The sequence below is a fragment of the Anarhichas minor genome, unplaced genomic scaffold (assembly GCF_050575085.1).
Source record: "Anarhichas minor isolate MPS153535 unplaced genomic scaffold, ASM5057508v1 ptg000018l, whole genome shotgun sequence".
Lineage (NCBI taxonomy): Eukaryota > Metazoa > Chordata > Actinopteri > Perciformes > Anarhichadidae > Anarhichas > Anarhichas minor.
This window is the reverse complement of record NW_027466464.1, coordinates 9602688-9621268: the sequence shown is the minus strand read 5'-3', so window position 1 is coordinate 9621268 and position 18581 is coordinate 9602688. Positions and strand designations below refer to the sequence as shown.

Genomic DNA, 18581 nt, shown 5'->3' with positions numbered 1-18581 from the left:
TATCGTCTCTGTGGAGCTGCGTCGTGTTTGGCTTGACCACCGCACGGATATCATTCTGCTCTGAAAGTGGTCAAAAAGGGGCAGAATGTGTTGTTTTCTCCCCGTCGACATGTCTCGTGCTCTCAGCTGGTGAGGATTATTTTCCCGAAAAAAAGACCTCCGGCCAAGTGGTGAACTTTACAGCCAGAATAAAACACACATTGGCATGAGTGCTGTGTTTCACTCAGCCCCTCTGAGGCTCAGTTCAGTGGTGTGTATTCACTTTCACTGGGAGGACATTTTGGGGATTATATTGAGTGCTATAACAAAACCAGGCGGCGTTATCCCATGTTTAACCCTGGGCTTTATTATCCCTGAGTTAACATTCAACAAGTGTTAGTGGATTAGTCATAAACCCTGGGTATTCAGACAATGTAATCACGAGAAATAATTCAGCTTGATCTTTTGTTCAAATGTCTAAAACAAACCATGTATAGCAGTGTTAACCACGTCATGGAGGTTAGTTTGCTACATTAAGAATATGTAACGTTATTGTTAATAGGAGGGAATCTGGGGAAATGTCCCTGTAAACCACTAAACTGTGAGTGTGCAGCGCCTTGGTGTTTGGATATCTGTGTGTAAGTGATATCATTATTAGACGGACGGATGGGGCGAGCAGAGAAAGTGAGGAGTGGATTATAACCTCAGCAGGTTTAATATTGAAGTTAGAAGGAAGCCTTCAGTATCAGAATTCATAAATATTGCATTTCATATAGATATGATTTCCTTGGCTGGCTCTCATCTGACAAACACACTGATATCCTGTTATAATTTGGGATATTCAAATCTTCTGCTAATGAGCTGCCTCATCAGCTCTAAGAGGCTGAAACATATTCTAGTGAGAGAGCTGGGGTTTGTAAAGTCTACTACACCTCAGTCCCAGTCTGTGCTTCATATCTGCTTCAATAACATCTGGAACATGTGTATTTCTGTCTATATTGCAATGAATTTACCGTTCTGAAGGCCGAAGAAATTGTATGAATGAGAGAGCCTCGTTTAAAAAGTTGTGATTGAAATTCAGGGTTGATATCTCACTGTGGTACCTTTGTGAAGAACTGGAGTTAACCGGTAGGACTTCTGGGAACAGTTGATATTTTAGTGGAAGTAGAACGAACAGCAAAGGAGAAGAATAAGCCAGACTTTGGTCAAAAGAAACAGCGTTTTGGGCCTAACAGGAGAGAGAGAGAGAGAGAGATCACTTCTTTTGGAGATTTCTGAGAATAGGTCGCTTTATTTCTGTCTCCCTCTTTGCAGGTACGGAAAGAGAGAAATGGACTGGAGCAGGGAGAGAGGGGACTCAGCCAGACAGAGAGATCAATGCCCAACTGCAGCACAAAGAGCAAGACAAGAAAACATGTTTTTCTTTGCTTTTAGGCAGCAGTAGGTGTGCAGGTTTGGTGACCTTGGCAACTGGCATTGGACCAGAACATTTGATTGGTGTGTGTGTGTGTGTCACATGCAGGGTCAAGATGTTCAAAACGGAAAATTAATATTTTATTACGAGTGACGCAAGTAAAAAATGCTTTTTCTCCAGAATAAGAGCTTTTTTGTCCTCCTTTTGAGCAGATAGTTTATTCACACAATAAACCTTTATTTAGAAAATAACTGCTTTTTAGCATGACGAGTCTGACAGCTTTGTCAGTTGATCATAGCGTGATGCGCGTCTGGCCTTCCAGCAATTTCACCCGTGGGTGCTGCCGCCACTCAGCCATTTCAGCACTCGCAGCAGGTAATTGTCCAGGTGTGTGCCTGCAGCTGTTAAGGCAATTTCTCTAAATCATAGGGGCGGAAAAAAAAGAAATAAACTTTGTTAACCTGCTCTGGTTGACACTTTTCCAACCTCTCAGTTAAGCTGTGTGACACACCACTTACCAGATGGGCGGCGCTGAATTAGCCGGTACATTTATCACATTTTGTCTTTGATATTACCAAGTCCACAGCAGTCCTGGTGGAGCTACATGTAGCATTTAACATCCATAAATCACGGCCTCGTTAATTATAAGACATTAGCGTCATTACTGGTAACAGATGAGGCCTCTGGGGAGAAATCCACTGGCCCGTCCTTGTACATTTCCTGCATACAGATATCACCTGACTGCACAAAATGTACCGCGACAGCGTACAGCTGAACCTCACCTCATAACATTCATGTCTTCATAGTTCTTGTGCCTTGAGTTTGTGAAGCTATATTGATAAACTAAACACTGATGTGAACACTGGTTTGACAATCTGTCATGTCGTTATTGTATCTTTTTATGCTTTGTGCTTTTTTATGCTTATATCTGTGTTGTGTTTAGGGGATTTCTGGTAGTTGTGTCTTGTCCATGAAGTGTTAATGCTGCTGTTTAAGCAGGTACAATAATGTTATAATGTTCACCATCTTACTTTAGTGTGTTAGCATGCTAACAAGTGCAGTTGGTGCTTTGGTTGCTTGTCACAATGTCTAGCAAGTTTCCCAACATTCTGCATGTTAAAATGACTTCATGTTGCATTGCATGTACAGACTTTTTATTATTATTTTTCCTAATATTTATAGACTACATTGGACTAGATAGTAGAGGAACGATGACGGCTCTCTGTCTTGTTTTGACGGCCTAAAAATAATAAAGAGCTGCAGTACTTTCATCAAACATTAACAACACAAACACACCCACGTCCCTCTGTCTCTCTCTCTCTCTCTCTCTCTCTCTCTCTCTCTCTCTCTCTCTGTTTTTGCTGTCTGTCAATAGAGGAGACGGTGGCATTTCCAGCCCGCAGACAGCTTCTCCCATCAGGCCTCATGACTGACGGCGGAACTCTTGTGCATGCGTATGAATGCAAGTGAGCTCATAAACTATTCTTTGCCCGTCCTTTAATGTGTCCATCAATCCGTCCGACCGTCTAAACTGAATAAATATCTTTGAAGCGGCCACGGCCTGTGATTCTAAAATGTCACAGCCAATAACGGAAATCACACCCGGCTTAATGTCGATCAGCTGTTCAATGTATCCCAACGCCCACTTTGCTAGATTATGCATGAACATAGATATGAATATCCAACGACTAGCCGGTGTTTTGGTGACCTCTGATCGACACTTCCTGATGCACCCTTTGGAGCGGAAGCTGACATTCTACACCCTTGAGCTTATTGTGCAGTGGATTGCACGTCGAGCCATCCTGAGGCTGAATGTGTAGAAGAAAGAGACATCATTTATCCCTCCACCTGGAGAGTTCAGCAGATGATTTGTCTCATGCACTTTACTCAGGAATATTTAAACAGCAGAACTGCAGCATTCCCGTATGAGCGCATGCACACGGTTGATAAACCACGGGCAGGAAACGGGCACCTTTGGGCGCAGTGGCAGTGAAAATGTCACACAGTGCTCCCGCTAATGGCAAGTAGTACTGGTAATAGTAATGGCAACACACCAGAGGAGGGAGAGCAACAAACGTGCTGCTGTTCTATAATTAGCATGTATGGAGTCTCTATACGTTTTCCATGTTAAAGAAGTAAATTGTTAAACTTTATTTGCCTTTCAAAGCTACACATCCACCAACCATGTCACCACATCATCATTTTAGACATTTGTGGGAAATTGTCATAATTATAATTCTTGAATAATGGCCAACAATGTGTTCTGCATGGTCTCAGTGACCTTTGACCACCAAATTTGAATCAGTGCATGCTTGAGTCCAGCTGGATGTTTGTGCCAAATTTGAAGAAATTCCCTCCAGACGTTTGCACCTTCGTGCATGGTCACCACAGTATGTGATTAAACAATAGCCTCCTGGAGAACTCCTGTCTCTCTTGTCCCAGACGAGGGCCTTCCTGGTAGATCATGAGCATAACAAGAGACGGCTTCCAGCAGAGACCGCACTGTCATGTCTCTCTGCGGTTCCTGCGGAGCCACAGCACCACCCGCAAACCGAAAAACACGTTTGACCAGAGTGATGGCAGCTCAGCTGGATCCGTCGACGTGTTGTCCGTCCTCCGTGTTGAACGCTCCCCACTGTCTGCACGGTCGGCCGCCCTGCAGACGGCCCCATCTCTGCTCACATAAATCAGAACCTGAGGGAGGCAAATTAAAACTCCAAAGTGTTGTGTGAAAGAGGATGCTGTGGTGTGAATTGATGTCCAGGTTTTTTTCCGCCCCAAATCCACTGGCCTTTCTAGTGTAAAGTTAACTCATCATTTTTTTATTTTTGTGAATACAGCAGGATCCAGACAAAGTTCCACTGCTTCATCCAGAGCGACAGAGACGTGGCTGAGACAACTGAGCGTCTCAAAGAAGCAGAGAGTGCCGGCGGATGGCACGGCTGTGAGACTCGCTTTAAAATTCAAAATAGGGAACTACAGAGCAAAGCTGTCAGCATGTGGATGTGCGATGCAGAGGCGAGGAGCCTGAAAGGGAAGAAGTAACCCTGCTGCAACATCAAGAAATCCATCCGAGCTGAAGCGAGCTCACCTGCCCGAGTTTTTAAAGGTAAAAAGCAGCTGAGACGAGATGTGCTGCAGCAGGACTTCACTCAGACCTGACCCCCTTTGTGAGTTGTCAGCCTTTTCATATTGTGTTCTCTGATATAATTCATATCTAATCATTTCAGACTGGTATTTACTGAGAGGACTTTACTAACTCCTGGCTTCTTCAAGGCGATGGAATGTCACATATATTGCAATCATTTCAAGCCTTCATGAAACATCAACATTTGAGGGCCCTGCCATCTTCAGGATAATGTCAGACACAACTAGCATCCATTTCAAATCACTTCTCTGTATCAGTTCATTATGCATCTTTACTTTTCTGCCTTTTCTTTATCCCTTCGATCGATGAGCCGCCACACAGACGACAAAATACGCGTTTGACTGTTGAAAACAGAAGAGAGGGTCGGTGACCATTTTCAAGTTTACGAGATTTGAGGATTTCCCTAAACTTTGGTTCATACCCAGCGCCCGCAAAGTGTGGGATTTAGTTATTTGTACATCGACATGTTATTGACACTGTTGAAGATCAAACCTGGGAAACAACTTCAAAAGGTGAAAGTTTGGGTTTGGACGAGGGGACAGTTATCCACCACTGAGAGTACGTCTCACACCGTGGTCAGTATCTGGGCAAAAACTATATGTCGTAGCAACAATCTTCTGGCCTCATTAGCCTCATTAAAATCCCATAAATGCAAATGTCCAATTAATGCCGCACATCTATCCTCAAGACTCTTGTTAAAGCCGACTGTGAACAAAGGAGGTGGAGGTCCCGCACACAATGCCGGATTTTCCAAGGAGCAGAAAGCTTGGGCACGGTTAGTGCTTATTACAGCGCTTTTCCTGCATTAGCCTGTGCTTTCTGCACCGTGTTAAAGCAAAGCAAACTGTGGGGACAGCGACAGGGACAAGAGGGACGAAAAGAAATAACAAGATTTCTCTCAAATACACCTGCTGCCAGAAATGCCAGTAAATGTCAGCTGTCGGTTCCTGGCTCGACAACACAGGCGCGTTTTCTTCTTCTTCTTTGTCTCACCTTAAAACAGTGTTAGGAGGTCGCACAGAAGAACTTTGCTGATCCTTTCAGGAGATTTGTGAACATTTCTAATGTAAAAACATCATAAAAATATCAAACTAGAACAAGAATTAGCAGTTAAGAGTGCCAAAATCTGCCGAAAAGATGTTAATTAAAAGTATGGAACATATGCCCTGGATGGTAGCTGGTGTGGCCCCGAGCCCCGGGGCTGGTGGAAGTGCAGATGTGGCTGTGAGCGGCAGCTGGATCTGTTTCTCTGGTATTAGTGAGGGTTCACTGCACCAGGGCACAGAGGTAGAGGTGAGAGTGCATCTTGAGTATCATCAGTATCGTGATATATAAAAGATTTTTAGACTATAAGGCTGAAGTAGAGAGTCACTGATCATTTTTTTTTGTCAAATAATGACAGTGAACATGTCCAAGGCTGTCAAACGCTCACCGACACGTTGCAGAATGAACTGATACCAGGTCAGTTTGTCGGGGAGGTGTTGCTCGATATAAAGGTCGGCAGAGCGAAGCTATTTCTGTTGAGAGAAAATGACACGAGGGGCGTTGGGAATACTGGGTAAAAAAATGTCTTAAGTGATCAGAAACCATCTTGATGTGAGAGACAAACAGCTCTTTACCCGCAGACGCATCACATATAGAAACAGTGTAGAGGGGAAGAAAGGAAGGGAAGATCCCAGTAGTCTGTCTGTTCCAGCCGAGCAGTCAGGACTCTCAGCCTCGAACGTACTCCAGCTTTCCAAATTGACAATTTCTCAAAGTGTTATATATATGGGCCTGAAGAGATGGCTCTCTGGACAAATAAACAGCTGTTTACGTGCACAGAAATGAAAGCAGACAGAACACATTTCTCCCGGGAGAAGAGGCCACGGTCATACTGCGTGTGATGGGACTTTCACACCTCCCTCTCCCTCCTGCATCGTGTGAACGTCCTCCTCAAAACATCCAACAACGGATGAACAACAGCAACAGTTCTCATCCATTTACAGAGGCTCAACAGAACAGCTTAATGTCAGCACAAAAAGACACTGAAACGGTCTGATTCTGGAGGCTAAACAGCTTTTTTGATTTGCAGGGGCTTTCACACCAAAGAATGCAAAGCCGGGGTGAATACATGTGTGTGTGTGAGAGAGGATGGATGCGAGAAAAGAGAAGCTGTTACTCCCTCTGGTGGCTCACGTCTCGCACAGTTCAGTCCGAAGCACCAGAGTACACGATCCACTCGAACTCTCTTACGTCACAACTGATCCAGCTGCAGTTTCTGAAGAATGCTGTGAGTGAAAGCTCCAACACGCCAGTAAGTGAACCTTTGAGTAAAGATTTTGCTAGCTGTGCTTTTACTAAAAGTTAAGACTGAATTTCATGCAAAGGACAACTCACACAACAAAGCAGGGGGACTGTTGTAGAAATAAGCTGTTGAGTTGCATTATGGGAAATGTAGGATCCAGTGTTTCTATGGGACTGGAGAGTCTGGATATCTCAACCACCTCTGCTTCAATTTAGACCGTCTCTCACAAGTCCCCCAATTTTAACAGATGTCATACTAAATTTGTACTGCTTAAAGTAATTACTTTGAACTATAAATGGAAGTGTTTAAAGCTTTGGCAGACAATGTTACAGCTCAGATGAGGAGAATAAGACTAATAGTGCAGATTATATTCTATAATGTAACTCACAATACTGCAAATCAAAAGTGGTGCGCTGTGGAAATGAATCTGGGAAGGTTACCTTTGACATCCATCTCCGATGTCTTGCCTGTAGGTGGCAGTAAGTTCAAGTAAATCCCTTCGCAACCCAGAGGCAGAGCTGCTCGGCATCGAGGTAAAACAAGTCACACACACACGTGAATTAAAAAACATTTTATTAAAGAGGAACGGGATGGTTCGTTTCCCTTGATTCTATACATTATGTGCTGTACAATGTAGAGGACAGATGGTGCAGGAGTGCTGACCCAGGTTCAGTTTGTGTTTCGCTTCACACCAATTCATATTTATGAAGGAACTCATCAGCAGAGAGCAGCTAATATGACCATATGACGATAAAAGTAACAAACCCGGTGGGTGGTTTAGAGTCAGTGACTCCAGGGCTGATGTCAAAGGACATCTGCTGCTCGGTGAAAAGCGTGTTTTTAGCTCCAAACACTGAAATGTAGTTTGTTTAATATTTCCCCGTGAAACATTTCTACACAGAGGACGTTCAGTTTAAAGTTCTGGTCTAGATGCTTCTTCTAATCGATTATACTCCATTAACCATATCCGTAAAAAAAGTGAATAAGCTGATATTGAACCACAGATAACGTCACCATCTTCATCTCAAACCTCACATATGAACACTAACACTCTTCTTTAGTCAGATATACTGGTTTTCAGAAAATAAACTGCCCAAGTTGACATTTATAACCATTGACTTCTTTAAATATGGACTTTCATTTCAGGATATTTACATATTTGAACGTAACGTGAACATTTATATAGTTTCTATTGTTTATGTAATGAGAAGAGTGAGGTTGTTGTGGTTGTTGTGTCTTTGACATGATCCGTCTCTCATGCAGACAGAAGTACACTGAGCAGTGGAAACCTACAGTAGTCGGTTCTCAGTCCTCAGAGGGGCTTCTTCTGTCTGTATGAGACATGTATGACGACATGTCTTCATGTCAGTGGAAGCAGAATTGTCAGCGTGTGATTGGACAGCTGACCCGACACGCTAAAGGTAAAACCCTGGACTTTAAGCAGGAGAGTGGAGAGCTAGGGTTAGACCGATATACTGGTGAGCCAATACTGACCAGAGGACGAATCCACAGCAGAAACACAGCGTCTCGAGGAACAATTGTACTAAAAGTGCTCAAATTTAATCGTTTTAATGACGGCTACGAATACAAAATTGAAAAAATATCAATATCAGACCCATATCGGTTGAACCCTAGTGAGAAGACGCAAAGCCACGGGTGACGTGTATAGATGCATATTATATATACACATACTTACATTTTTGCATAAACTCTATGTACATACATTATGTGTGTTGGGACTAGATTTGGCAACCACGCTGAGACAAAGGCTTTTTGTTTGTCTCTCTTTAATAAGGCATGCCATGGAAGGTGGCCCTGTGAGACTCGGGGAGCTCAGTCTGCTTCTGTTTACCTCCTCACACTCAAGTTTCCCAGCAGCCCTTTTTTTTTTTTTACGCCGTTGGCTCTGCATGTCGAGCTCCGAAAGCTCCGATTTTCTGGACTTTATTCCTTTGCGATCCGACGCAGGGATCCGTCTGCTGTGATGTCATCACTTGGCGACCGCCAGAGCGTCCAGAACGGCGCCGGGTCGCTCCTCCAAGGCATGACATCATCTCGACATGACATCATCTCGACATGAGGCGCTTCAAGTCCGCTGGCCGGCCCCGTCTCTGTGATGTCATCCCCAAATGCTCCGACGACAGGAAGCCCCGCTTGTTGATGCCATCGTCACGTCAGATGTTTGACGGCCGTCGCCCTCGGTTGGTGCCGAGTGAGGCTCGCAGCCTCGGCTCTCTGGCCCTGAAGATGAAGGACAATGATCATTTTAAGGAAATGAAGGGGTTGTAAAACAAAAAAAGACTTCAACATGACCTCTGACATCTTTGTATTTAACCTGTAGTGCTCGTTGAAGTCCAGTCTGAAGCTGAGGAAACGCAGACTCTCATCCGTACTGGTCATCAGCAACACCAGGAACTGCTGGACGATGCTCTGAAGGAGGGAGAGGTGGGGGGGGGGGGAGACAAAGTCGAACAGATGTGAAAAGGAGAAACAGCTGATTGCCTTTAAGGCGGACAGCTGCTCCTGGAGGAGGCTCAGGCTGCTACCTGGTAGAAGTGGGTGAGGATGCGGAACTGGGAGCGCATCTTTGGTATGGTTTCCTGGAACTCCTGAATCCTCTTCTTCTCCTCCGCTTCCTGTTCGGCCGTCACTCCCCACTGACCCTGAAGACAGGATTAGTATCACTTTAAATACTATTACGTTCCCATCGCTCTTTCCCTCTCTGCTCATCTGCAGCACAGAAACCTCCTACCTCCTCCTCCCGCTGTTGCTTCCTCTCTTCGAACTGCAGCCGGAGGGCGAGCTCCTCCAGCGCCGAGCGGTAGAGGGAGTCCTGGGCGCTCTGAAACTCGATGATCTGGTCAAATATGGCCCTCAGCTGGTTCAAAAGAGACTGGATGGACAGACAGAAACAGAGTTCAAGGAAGAGTGTGAGCAAAAGGGGAGGCAAATAAAAGCAGAAAATCCATGACATTATCTTGTGTGTGTGTGTGTGTTACCCTGCTGTTGTTGTCCAGCAGGCATCTTGAGATGACGCTGTCGAGGAAGATGTCGTGGGCGGCGATGATGTGGTCGAGGTCCTGAGCCTGCTGCACTCTGTTCCACAGCTCGTCCCAGGAACACTCCAGCACCTACACGGGAACGATGGAGCCCTTTTAATACAAATCAGATATGATGGCGGCGCCTCCCTGTCCACAGACAATATGGTTCTTATAGTTTCTATAATTATTTTATCAGATGTGTTACACAACAGTAGAAGCTGCGGTTGGCATCAGTTATTCCATCTCAAACAGCCTCTTCAGTCTGACTTTCAGAAGGTTTGGATTTGAACCGGCAGCCTTCTCAAATCGAGTTAACCTCACCGACCTCCAGGCTACTGTTGCTCCTGTAAATCACTTTCATGCAGCGTTGCATTTAACAGACGCAGCAGATCGCCTCCTGATGTAATTACTGCTTCTTTTTTTTTTAAAACTCGTGTTTTACAGCCTGCGAGCGGAACGCCGCCGCTAATGGTCTGACCTCAAAGGTGATGTAGTACTGCATTTGGTGGATGAAGTGGACCATCTCGGAGGCCAGGATGTGACACTGATGCAGCACGCCGGACAACTCTGGAGGGTAAAAAGCACAGAGAAAAGACAAGCTTGCCCTTTAAACACATCTTTAAGAATATACTACAGGTTGTGTGACTGGTTTTTCTCACTGCAAACCCTCTTCTTGTGTGTGTGTGTGTTTATGTACCAGGCATGGTTTTGAGCAGCTTGGCATTACACATCTGTCCCTTCCAGATGTCAGTCAGTGTGTACTCCATCCTCTTGGCCCTCCACAGGAAATTGAACACACGCAGGTAGTGGCCCATAGACTCCCTTGTAAACACCTGAAACACACACACACATATATAAATATATATACGATAGCAGCGGCAATACATGGACAATATGCTGGGAAGTGTGTGTGTGTGTGTGTGTGTATTACCGTAGCAATGGGTCCATCAACGTGGTAGTCCAGACTGAAAACATCCCAGCCTGTATCACCAGGAGACACCTGGAGCCAGCAAAAGGACAGATGTAAACAAATAAGGACACAATGAAGACAGACAGACACACACACACACACACACACACATACACACATTACCTCTAGCAGGCGTACGTCCAGCCTCTTGAGGATCTCTGCGTTGTCGTACTGGGCGTTTGTGGCTCTGACTGCCGTCTCCAAGATGCCAGTCAGGTTGTGTTGATACAAAGTGGTGGCGGGACGCACCAACTCTGGTCTGGGACAAAACAAATAAATTAGGAGACCATGAGATGATAAGATCTAGACGTACAAAGTAGTGGCTCAGGATATATTCAACGTGCGTGTTGCTGACTTTAGCAGGTCCATGAGGTGTCTGATGAAGTCCCCCTGGCCCAGCAGCAGGTATCTCCTCATGGCCTGCAGATGCTCCACCAGCAGGTAGTTGCGGTTGAGAACGTCCAGCAGGTATTTGCTGGTGTCGAAGTAGGCGGCGTCGATCTTCTGCTGAAACGCCCCCTCCAGGTCTGACAGCAGCTCTGCAGCTGTGAGGAGACAAGGACCGTAAGGTCCAACTTTAATGGCTACTTTAGTTTTACCTTTAGATTTTGTTTCGGGATGTCCTCCAGCAGATACAGTAAAAGCTGCAGATCAAACTGGTCAGATGAAGTCCTACAGACTGAATCAATAAAGTACGGCTAAGTGTGCCTCTTTCCTCTCCATAGTCAGAAGAGGAGCACGAGGCCAGCGGTAAGAGCATCGATCACGGCCCACCAGCCTCCGTCTACAGAACTACATCGATACGAGGACGAAACTAAAGGTCAGCGGTTAAGAAATCAAACATAGAGTTCCAATGAAGCCAGAAATACCATCAACTTTGACATATTCAGCACGTTGCTTTGAACGAACGCTAACTATCTCAGTCCTAATTATACCCAGAAACCATGTAAAACGTGCTGAGACATGGTTTCGCTGGGAACACGAGGGAGAAGGCGAGACTCTCACCGTCTTTGGGCGTGTCTGCAGACGTGGATGCTGGCGTGATTTTGCTCGGCGGTGTTCTGTCGTGACAGACCTGATGCAGGAAGTTGATGGATTTACCGATGAGCAGAACCTAGAGGGGACAGACAGAGATAATGGGACTCCAGGTAAACAGTCCTTACCTGGATGTGTCGCAATAAGCCCGACTATGCTAATGAAAACAGAGACGTGTGTGTGTGTGTGTGTGTGTACCTTGCGGGCCTGGTCCATGGTGATGAACGAGGGGATCATTGACTTCCTGAGGGAGTACTTGTCGTGCCAAAGGCGATCTGTCTTCACGTTGGGATCTGATGCTACAAAGAACTACAAAGAAAAACAAAGAATCACATATTACTTTAGATTTGATCACACGCTCTATAGGAACCTCTCATATTTACAGGTGTTGTTTATGGCACGTGTTTTAACAGACCGTGTGATCTACAGGGTAATCTCCCTTCTGAAAGGTCTAATAACTTTGTCTCTCTCTTCTCAGCACTTAAGACCAGAGTCTAGTGATGACTAATGGTTAGTGCGGGACACATAAATACTGTGTGTGTGGGAGAAACAGAAGGAGAAAGAGGGGCAGGGGGAAGGAAACGAGAAGCATCCATCACCTGGCTCTCCATTACACTCCTCTCATCAGTCCTCATTGAAGAAGCTGCCCCCCCCCCCCCCCCTCATTCTTTATGCCTCACCCTCTCCGTAATGTTCTTTCTCTCTGGGGTCAAACGGCAGAGCAGTTGAACGGAACAATGACCTGCTGGATGCATCTCTCTCCCTCTCTCATTTAGCTTGGGACACCTTTTTTTTTGTTTTTTTTAGGGGCTGAAAAGATCAAGCGTGTACCTCGTGGTAGGTGTCTTCTAGCTCTCCGTCGTAGATCCACCTGTACAGGAAGTTGAGGATGGGGTGCGACACCAGGCTGAGGATGTGCTGAACCAGCGCTCTCATCTGCGGGTCCCCAGTTTTCCCGTAAGAGTGGACGGCGGAGGCCAGCTCGCCCCCTTTCCGACCTGAACGCACACAGACGATCTGAATGAAACGCACTGGAATACTAGTGTGTGAATACAGCACACACACACACACACACACGGGGAACCCACCTTGGCAGAAGTCGACGAGGGCGGCCAGCGTTTTGAGTCGGACTTTGGGGTCGTACATCCAGACCAGCAGCCTTCTGAGAGTCAGACTGCTCTCTGTGCACACGACCACACCCTGCTCGTCCTCCACCTGCAACTAAATCACACACACAAGTATAGCAGTTTCATTATCCACCAGCGCTTCTATTATAGTGCATATCTCCTAATCTGTCAGGGGCAGTTGGACCTGAGTACCTGGGAGTGGAGGACAGACAGCAGCCTGTAGTACTCCTTCAGCTCCTGGTGGAGCGCGGCACAGAAGCTCTGAGGGGAGAAGAAGAAGAGAGAGGGGAGGAGACGGAGAGATGTGCGTCAGCGGAGGATTGGATGGAGAAAGAGCGTGTTTAAAAAAGGTAAACGCAGACACACCTGTCCGACCAGTCCGAAGGCCCGGTCCAGGCTCCGGACGTCGGTGTACTTCCTGACTTTGTTGTGGAGCCAGCCGAGCTCGGCCAGTCTGCTGCTGGTGTCTCTCAGGGACTTGCACAGCACCACCTGGTGGGCCGCAGCTCACATTACAACACATCTTTATCTCGTGATAAACAGGAAGAACTATCTACTTATACTAAGTCAAATCTGACATCTATTTCTATTATAATGAACTTTATTCCTTACACAACAATACAGCTGCGTAATACATATTTTGAGTACAATAAACCTACATTAGAATGTGTATATTTTTACAGTATTTTGCGTCCATGCTTGCAGTATCACATACTGGAATGGCATTGACTAGAGAGGCAGACAATAATGTAACTACACTTTAAAGCCAGCATCGCCCGTCACAACTTTCATTGCCAAAGCTCTGACAGATTTATAACATAATGTACCAGCAATCACTTGTGTGATTTTGCAGTAGCGGATTTGTTTTTCCTGCTGAGTAAGATTCACGTTTAATGACGCATTAAATTTTCATCTGTTTTAACAAAACCTCTTATCCGGAGAGCTTTTTGCGAAAGGGAAAGTTAAGTGGCCATAGAGGAGTCCGAAATATATCTCCACCGTGGTCTCAGTGGCTCCGTGTCCATCAGGACGGTGACAGCAGATTGACCACGAGTCTATGTTTAGCACCACTGAGCGGACACGGGACGGGTTACATCGAAGGCCTTCCCATCGACAACACAGGAGAGGAGGATGAAAGAAAAGAGAGGTCGATGTGGCGCCGAGCCAAAGAGCCTCATATTGATCTGTTGAATAATTCTTTTGATGTCCAAACAGCAGTCTTGAGGTCATATTTTCGACTGTACTCTGCACACGTGGTGGCAAATTACTTCAACTCTGCCTTGGAGGGAAAACTGTCCAACATGGAAACAAATAGAAGATAACGAGCATCTTGTTTTATTGTAAAACAAACGGCCACCATGTGATCTGTGCAGTTGTTCTGAGATGATGACCTGAGCTGCACTGCTGATTGTCCACCGAGTAGTCTATTAAAGCTTTACAGGGCTGGACGCAGGTCCACGTACCTTGCTGTCTATTTTGTAGCAGTTCTCCTGGGCGCTCATCTTGATGAACTTGCCATCGATTCCCTGGAAGACGTAGAGGATGTCCCGCACCAGCGCCGCCTCGCTCACCTCCCCTGCACGGTCAGAGGACGAGAGGACGGAGAAGTTACGATGTATTAGGAACACAGGAAATGCTCTCAGTTTGAAAGGAAAACATTCGGGTCACAGTGGAAGTTAAGGCTGTGAAAAAAGTGCAATCAACTCTGCTGTTTTTAGCGTGTTGAGACTTATTTTTTGGGGGCCGGAACTGCAGTTCAGACAACCCACAATGCATTCATGTTCTGTTCATTCTGGGTTCGCACATGTCCGCTCACCGTCTCGGCGAGGACGGGTCGCTCTGGAGGAGGGGACTGGAGGTCCGAGGGGCGGTCGAGAGGCGAGCATGGCCAGAGCGGAGGAGGGGGAGCAGCTCACGGGAAGAGCCCAGGCCAGCCGAGCGCCCAGAGGCTGACCGCCTCCTGCTGCAGACTGAGGGGGTTGACTGAAACACACACACAGTGTGCTCAATAGAGGCACTCAGAACGGCAAATAAAACAAGCCGAAAGCACATCTTTGTGTAATTAAAGCACTGGTACTTTGTGCTTTCTAGAGTGTGAAATATATTTCAATCCCACGAGACCTGTTTGGAGAGAGGATTTACCCTTTCATGACTGAAAAGGTGAGCCCGGAGAGCTTAATGGTCATTTGTAACTGAAGGACTCCTGCATTATTAACAAGGACAAATGGAATGAAATGGCCTTCTGATGCCTCATAAAACACATTTCTAAGAGGTCGGACTGAGAGGCGAGTGTATTTCCTGGTGCTAATTGACGCTTCCTCTAGCCGAGTCGTTTTACAGGACGAGCGTCGGATAAATAAGTCTCTCCTCCCCGGAGAGAGGATCTGCTTAAACACAGCTGACAAGTGTGAAGCGGGTTCTCTTCTCTATTAACGTGTCGGATAACTTAATAACTAGAAAGTACGACGGGCCAATTCTGTCATTGGCCTAATGTTGGCTTGTGTCTTCAACAGGGTGTGTTTAGTGTGTAGACGCTCACCTGGCCAGCAGAGACTGCGGCGTAGCCGTGGGCCCGTTCAGAGTGTAGACTCCCAGACTGGAGATGCCGCTGGTCCCCACGCTGGCTGACAGGCCGGCGCTCCTCTCCCCGTAGCCCAGGGCCAGGCTCTGGGGCCGGGTGCAGTAGAAGGGGGTGGAGTGGGCGTCCCTCGGGAGGGCCTGGGCGAAGAGAGCTCCATAGTTTCCAACCTGAGGAGGACGGGGACAATCAAGTCAGTATCAACCGCACGCTTTATTATTATTATACGTTTATTATTATCATCATCAAGTGTGTGTGTGTGTGTGTGTGTGTGTCTCACCCTGCCGGTCGGTTTGCGGGGGTCTTCAGAGAGGCTGAGCAGCAGGTAGAGAACTGACCAGCGATGCTTCAGAACACTCTGTCAAACAGGAGAAACACCGTCAGCTAGACAACATCACAATCCGTTGGGTAAATATCAGTAAAATATCCTAAATGAATATCTAATTAATGTGAAAGCCTGAATCAGAGTGAAGTAAATATGCTGCATGTGGGCAATTGTCCCGTTACGGTTCAGAGGGAAACACAGATACCAACCTGCGTCTGAAGTTTTCGATGCAGCTCTGAGAACAGTGCAGCGTCGGCTTCTCTCCTCTGCTTCAGCACTGCAACAAGACGAAATAATGAGCGAAACCTCCCCCACAAAAAAAAGACGATTTGGGATTTGAACAGGGCTAAACCGTAAGACGGCGAGGATCATTACACTGTGGATGGAAAAAGACCTTTTTATCATTTTGATGTCTTGAATTCACAGATGTCACATTTTCACGGAAACTCCACAACCCTAAAAAATACTTCAACAAAGTTCCCTTAAGTCCCCCCTGCAGACCTGGGATGAATAAACAGTCTGCTCAGTAAGTGCTGCGCTATTTGTTTTATTTTCTTTGTCAAAGCTCAGATCAATGTTTTCCCAATAATGGTGCCATCTTGGCTGCTATGGAGGTCCACTGGGATTTGCCTTTATGGTGCAATAAAGAGTTTTGACTTTTAATATCAACATAAAAGGCAAAGTGGGAGCTCATTTACAAAACCACCGGACAGCAACAGCGATGGGCCGATTTGGCCGAATGCCACACAGATTAAATATGAGTTCCTCATCTCTGTCACAGTGTTCATGAAACAGATAGTACGAGCGTGTGCTCATTGGGGCTCTTACATTCTTTCTTGATCTTCTCCGACACCAGGAACTCGTCCCGCTCAATAGTGGGAGCGTAGTTACTGCCAATGACTCGCACGGCGTACTGGAACTGGTGGGCCACTTCAGCTGGAGGAATACACAACAAGCAGCACTCTGACGTAAAGTAGACATGACAGACAGCTGTGCCTCCAAAAACACTTTAATTAGATACTAGGACACTGGTGTGAATGGGCTTAGATGCAATTGTGTTGCATTGACTGGAAAACAAAACAAAACAAGGATTATATCGATATGTTTGTATCTCTGATCCACCATGCTGCCCTGAGATGCCTGCATCCATCAGAGGCCTGCAGCTAGCAAGTGCATCCAATAACATACCAAACTGGATGCATCTCTATTCTCAATCAGACTAATATTATAGTCTGTGCTTGCTTCATTGCACATTTATTATCTCTTGAATTCGGCATATGTGCAAAAGAGCACGCAGCTTTAATTTCAGCAACATTTCCCATCGTTTTCTACTACTTTACGTCACAAAAACACAGAAGGTTCGTCTGTGCGCAAAGCAGTGTAAACAGTTTGGATTGTTATCAAAATCTGAACTTCTTAGAGTGTAAATGATGAGCCGAATTTTCCATTAGACGATAACGACTCTTCTACTGACTTTACATTGTGTGTAATATGTGGACTATTAGTACTGGAAAGAGTAACGATAAAAGTGCGGTTTTTTTGAATGACATTTGGAATGACACTTCCTGGACTCGCGCGGAGCATGCTAACGTAAACTGATCTACCTTCGCTTTTGCCCGTGATTCTGCAGCAGAGGCTCTGGAGAAGCACATTGGGTGATTTCTGATCCAAGGTCGCCATGTTGTCGTGGCTAATGTTGCCCAAATAACTGAATAAATGGCAGTGAATAAGATAAACTAACTCAGGTCTCTCCCACCACAGAACAACGCCATTTTGACAAGTTGAATGAAGCCAGCACGACGTAGGAAGAATATGACCACAGGGAGGGACACGTGTCCTTCAAAGTAAGAGCATAGAAAGTGCTATCTAAACTGATTTGTGTCAGAAATATCAAATACGTTTTTTACATACTGTATATAAATATATATTACAACAATGACATCACGTCAATTTAACATAATTCAAGGTTAATTAATTCAAGATAAATTCAATATTTCAAAAAACAAAGAACTGATACTACTACTCCTCTGTACTGTATGTGACAAAATGTTTATCTGGTATTTTATTTCGAAGGTTCAAACCGGATATGGTAGTTGTTGTTGTAGTAACTTTGACGCTGGTGTTTCAGCAGAACCCGCCGAAAAGCGTCTCCGGGAAACAGAGGATGGACAAATGAATAAAAACATTCCCCCCCGGAAACAAAGCACCATGATTTATAGTTCTGACCCTTCTGACCTCGCTGAAACAATCAACATTTACAAACTCATGTTAGCTTAATAATGCATTCATTATTTATCTTCATTTTTTGCTGCAATAATTCATAAAATATATTTTAGTATAAAGAAAATGATTTAAACCGTGCTATTTTGCTGTAGCCTACTGAAGAATTTCACTCCATATGTCAGATTATTGAATATTTTGTCTCTTTAATCTTTAAAAAAAATAAAATTAGCCACAAAATGTAAATGTTTTAGTAGGAACATATTAATGTGGAAAAAAGACAGATTGCATGAGATTTTTTTAAATTTTTTTTATGATTTCAGCACCGTCTGGGTGGACAGCACCATTGGGGTGTCCAAATCTGGACAACACCCCAACACACACACACACACACACACACACACACACACACACACACATTATGTAAATGTCATGCACTGTCCACTCATTGCATTTT

The 18581-nt window shown here is 45.4% G+C and overlaps 1 protein-coding gene and 2 long non-coding RNA genes across 5 annotated transcripts; 2 read left to right on the top strand and 1 right to left on the bottom strand.

The window, feature by feature from the left end:
* The first annotated feature begins 4262 nt into the window (after positions 1–4262).
* LOC142952505 (uncharacterized) lies at positions 4263–7351 on the top strand. The gene is made up of 3 exons (XR_012954663.1): positions 4263–4563; positions 6616–6837; positions 7302–7351. It is a non-coding gene; the product is annotated as an uncharacterized LOC142952505 (long non-coding RNA).
* A 33-nt stretch (positions 7352–7384) lies between these two features.
* tubgcp3 (tubulin gamma complex component 3) lies at positions 7385–17692 on the bottom strand. 2 transcript variants are annotated; one of them, XM_076094574.1, is made up of 23 exons: positions 17509–17692; positions 16733–16840; positions 16114–16181; positions 15860–15937; positions 15541–15749; positions 14806–14984; positions 14465–14577; positions 13368–13493; positions 13194–13262; positions 12963–13095; positions 12706–12872; positions 12073–12183; positions 11845–11953; positions 11195–11384; positions 10963–11098; positions 10801–10869; positions 10567–10702; positions 10348–10436; positions 9828–9959; positions 9581–9721; positions 9375–9491; positions 9164–9258; positions 7385–9069 (listed from the first exon to the last, which is right to left on the bottom strand). In XM_076094574.1, exons 1-23 carry the CDS (start codon positions 17582–17584, stop codon positions 9003–9005), a joined length of 2718 nt encoding a protein of 905 aa, XP_075950689.1. In that variant the 5' UTR covers positions 17585–17692; the 3' UTR covers positions 7385–9002. The 2 variants fall into 2 exon arrangements, with proteins under 2 accessions (XP_075950689.1, XP_075950691.1); XM_076094576.1 differs by having other exon boundaries at positions 14818–14984.
* LOC142952698 (uncharacterized) lies at positions 15768–18268 on the top strand. 2 transcript variants are annotated; one of them, XR_012954707.1, is made up of 5 exons: positions 15768–15987; positions 16331–16430; positions 16761–16872; positions 17666–17748; positions 18033–18268. It is a non-coding gene; the product is annotated as an uncharacterized LOC142952698 (long non-coding RNA). The 2 variants fall into 2 exon arrangements; XR_012954706.1 differs by having other exon boundaries at positions 16094–16430.
* The last annotated feature ends 313 nt before the right edge of the window (positions 18269–18581 follow it).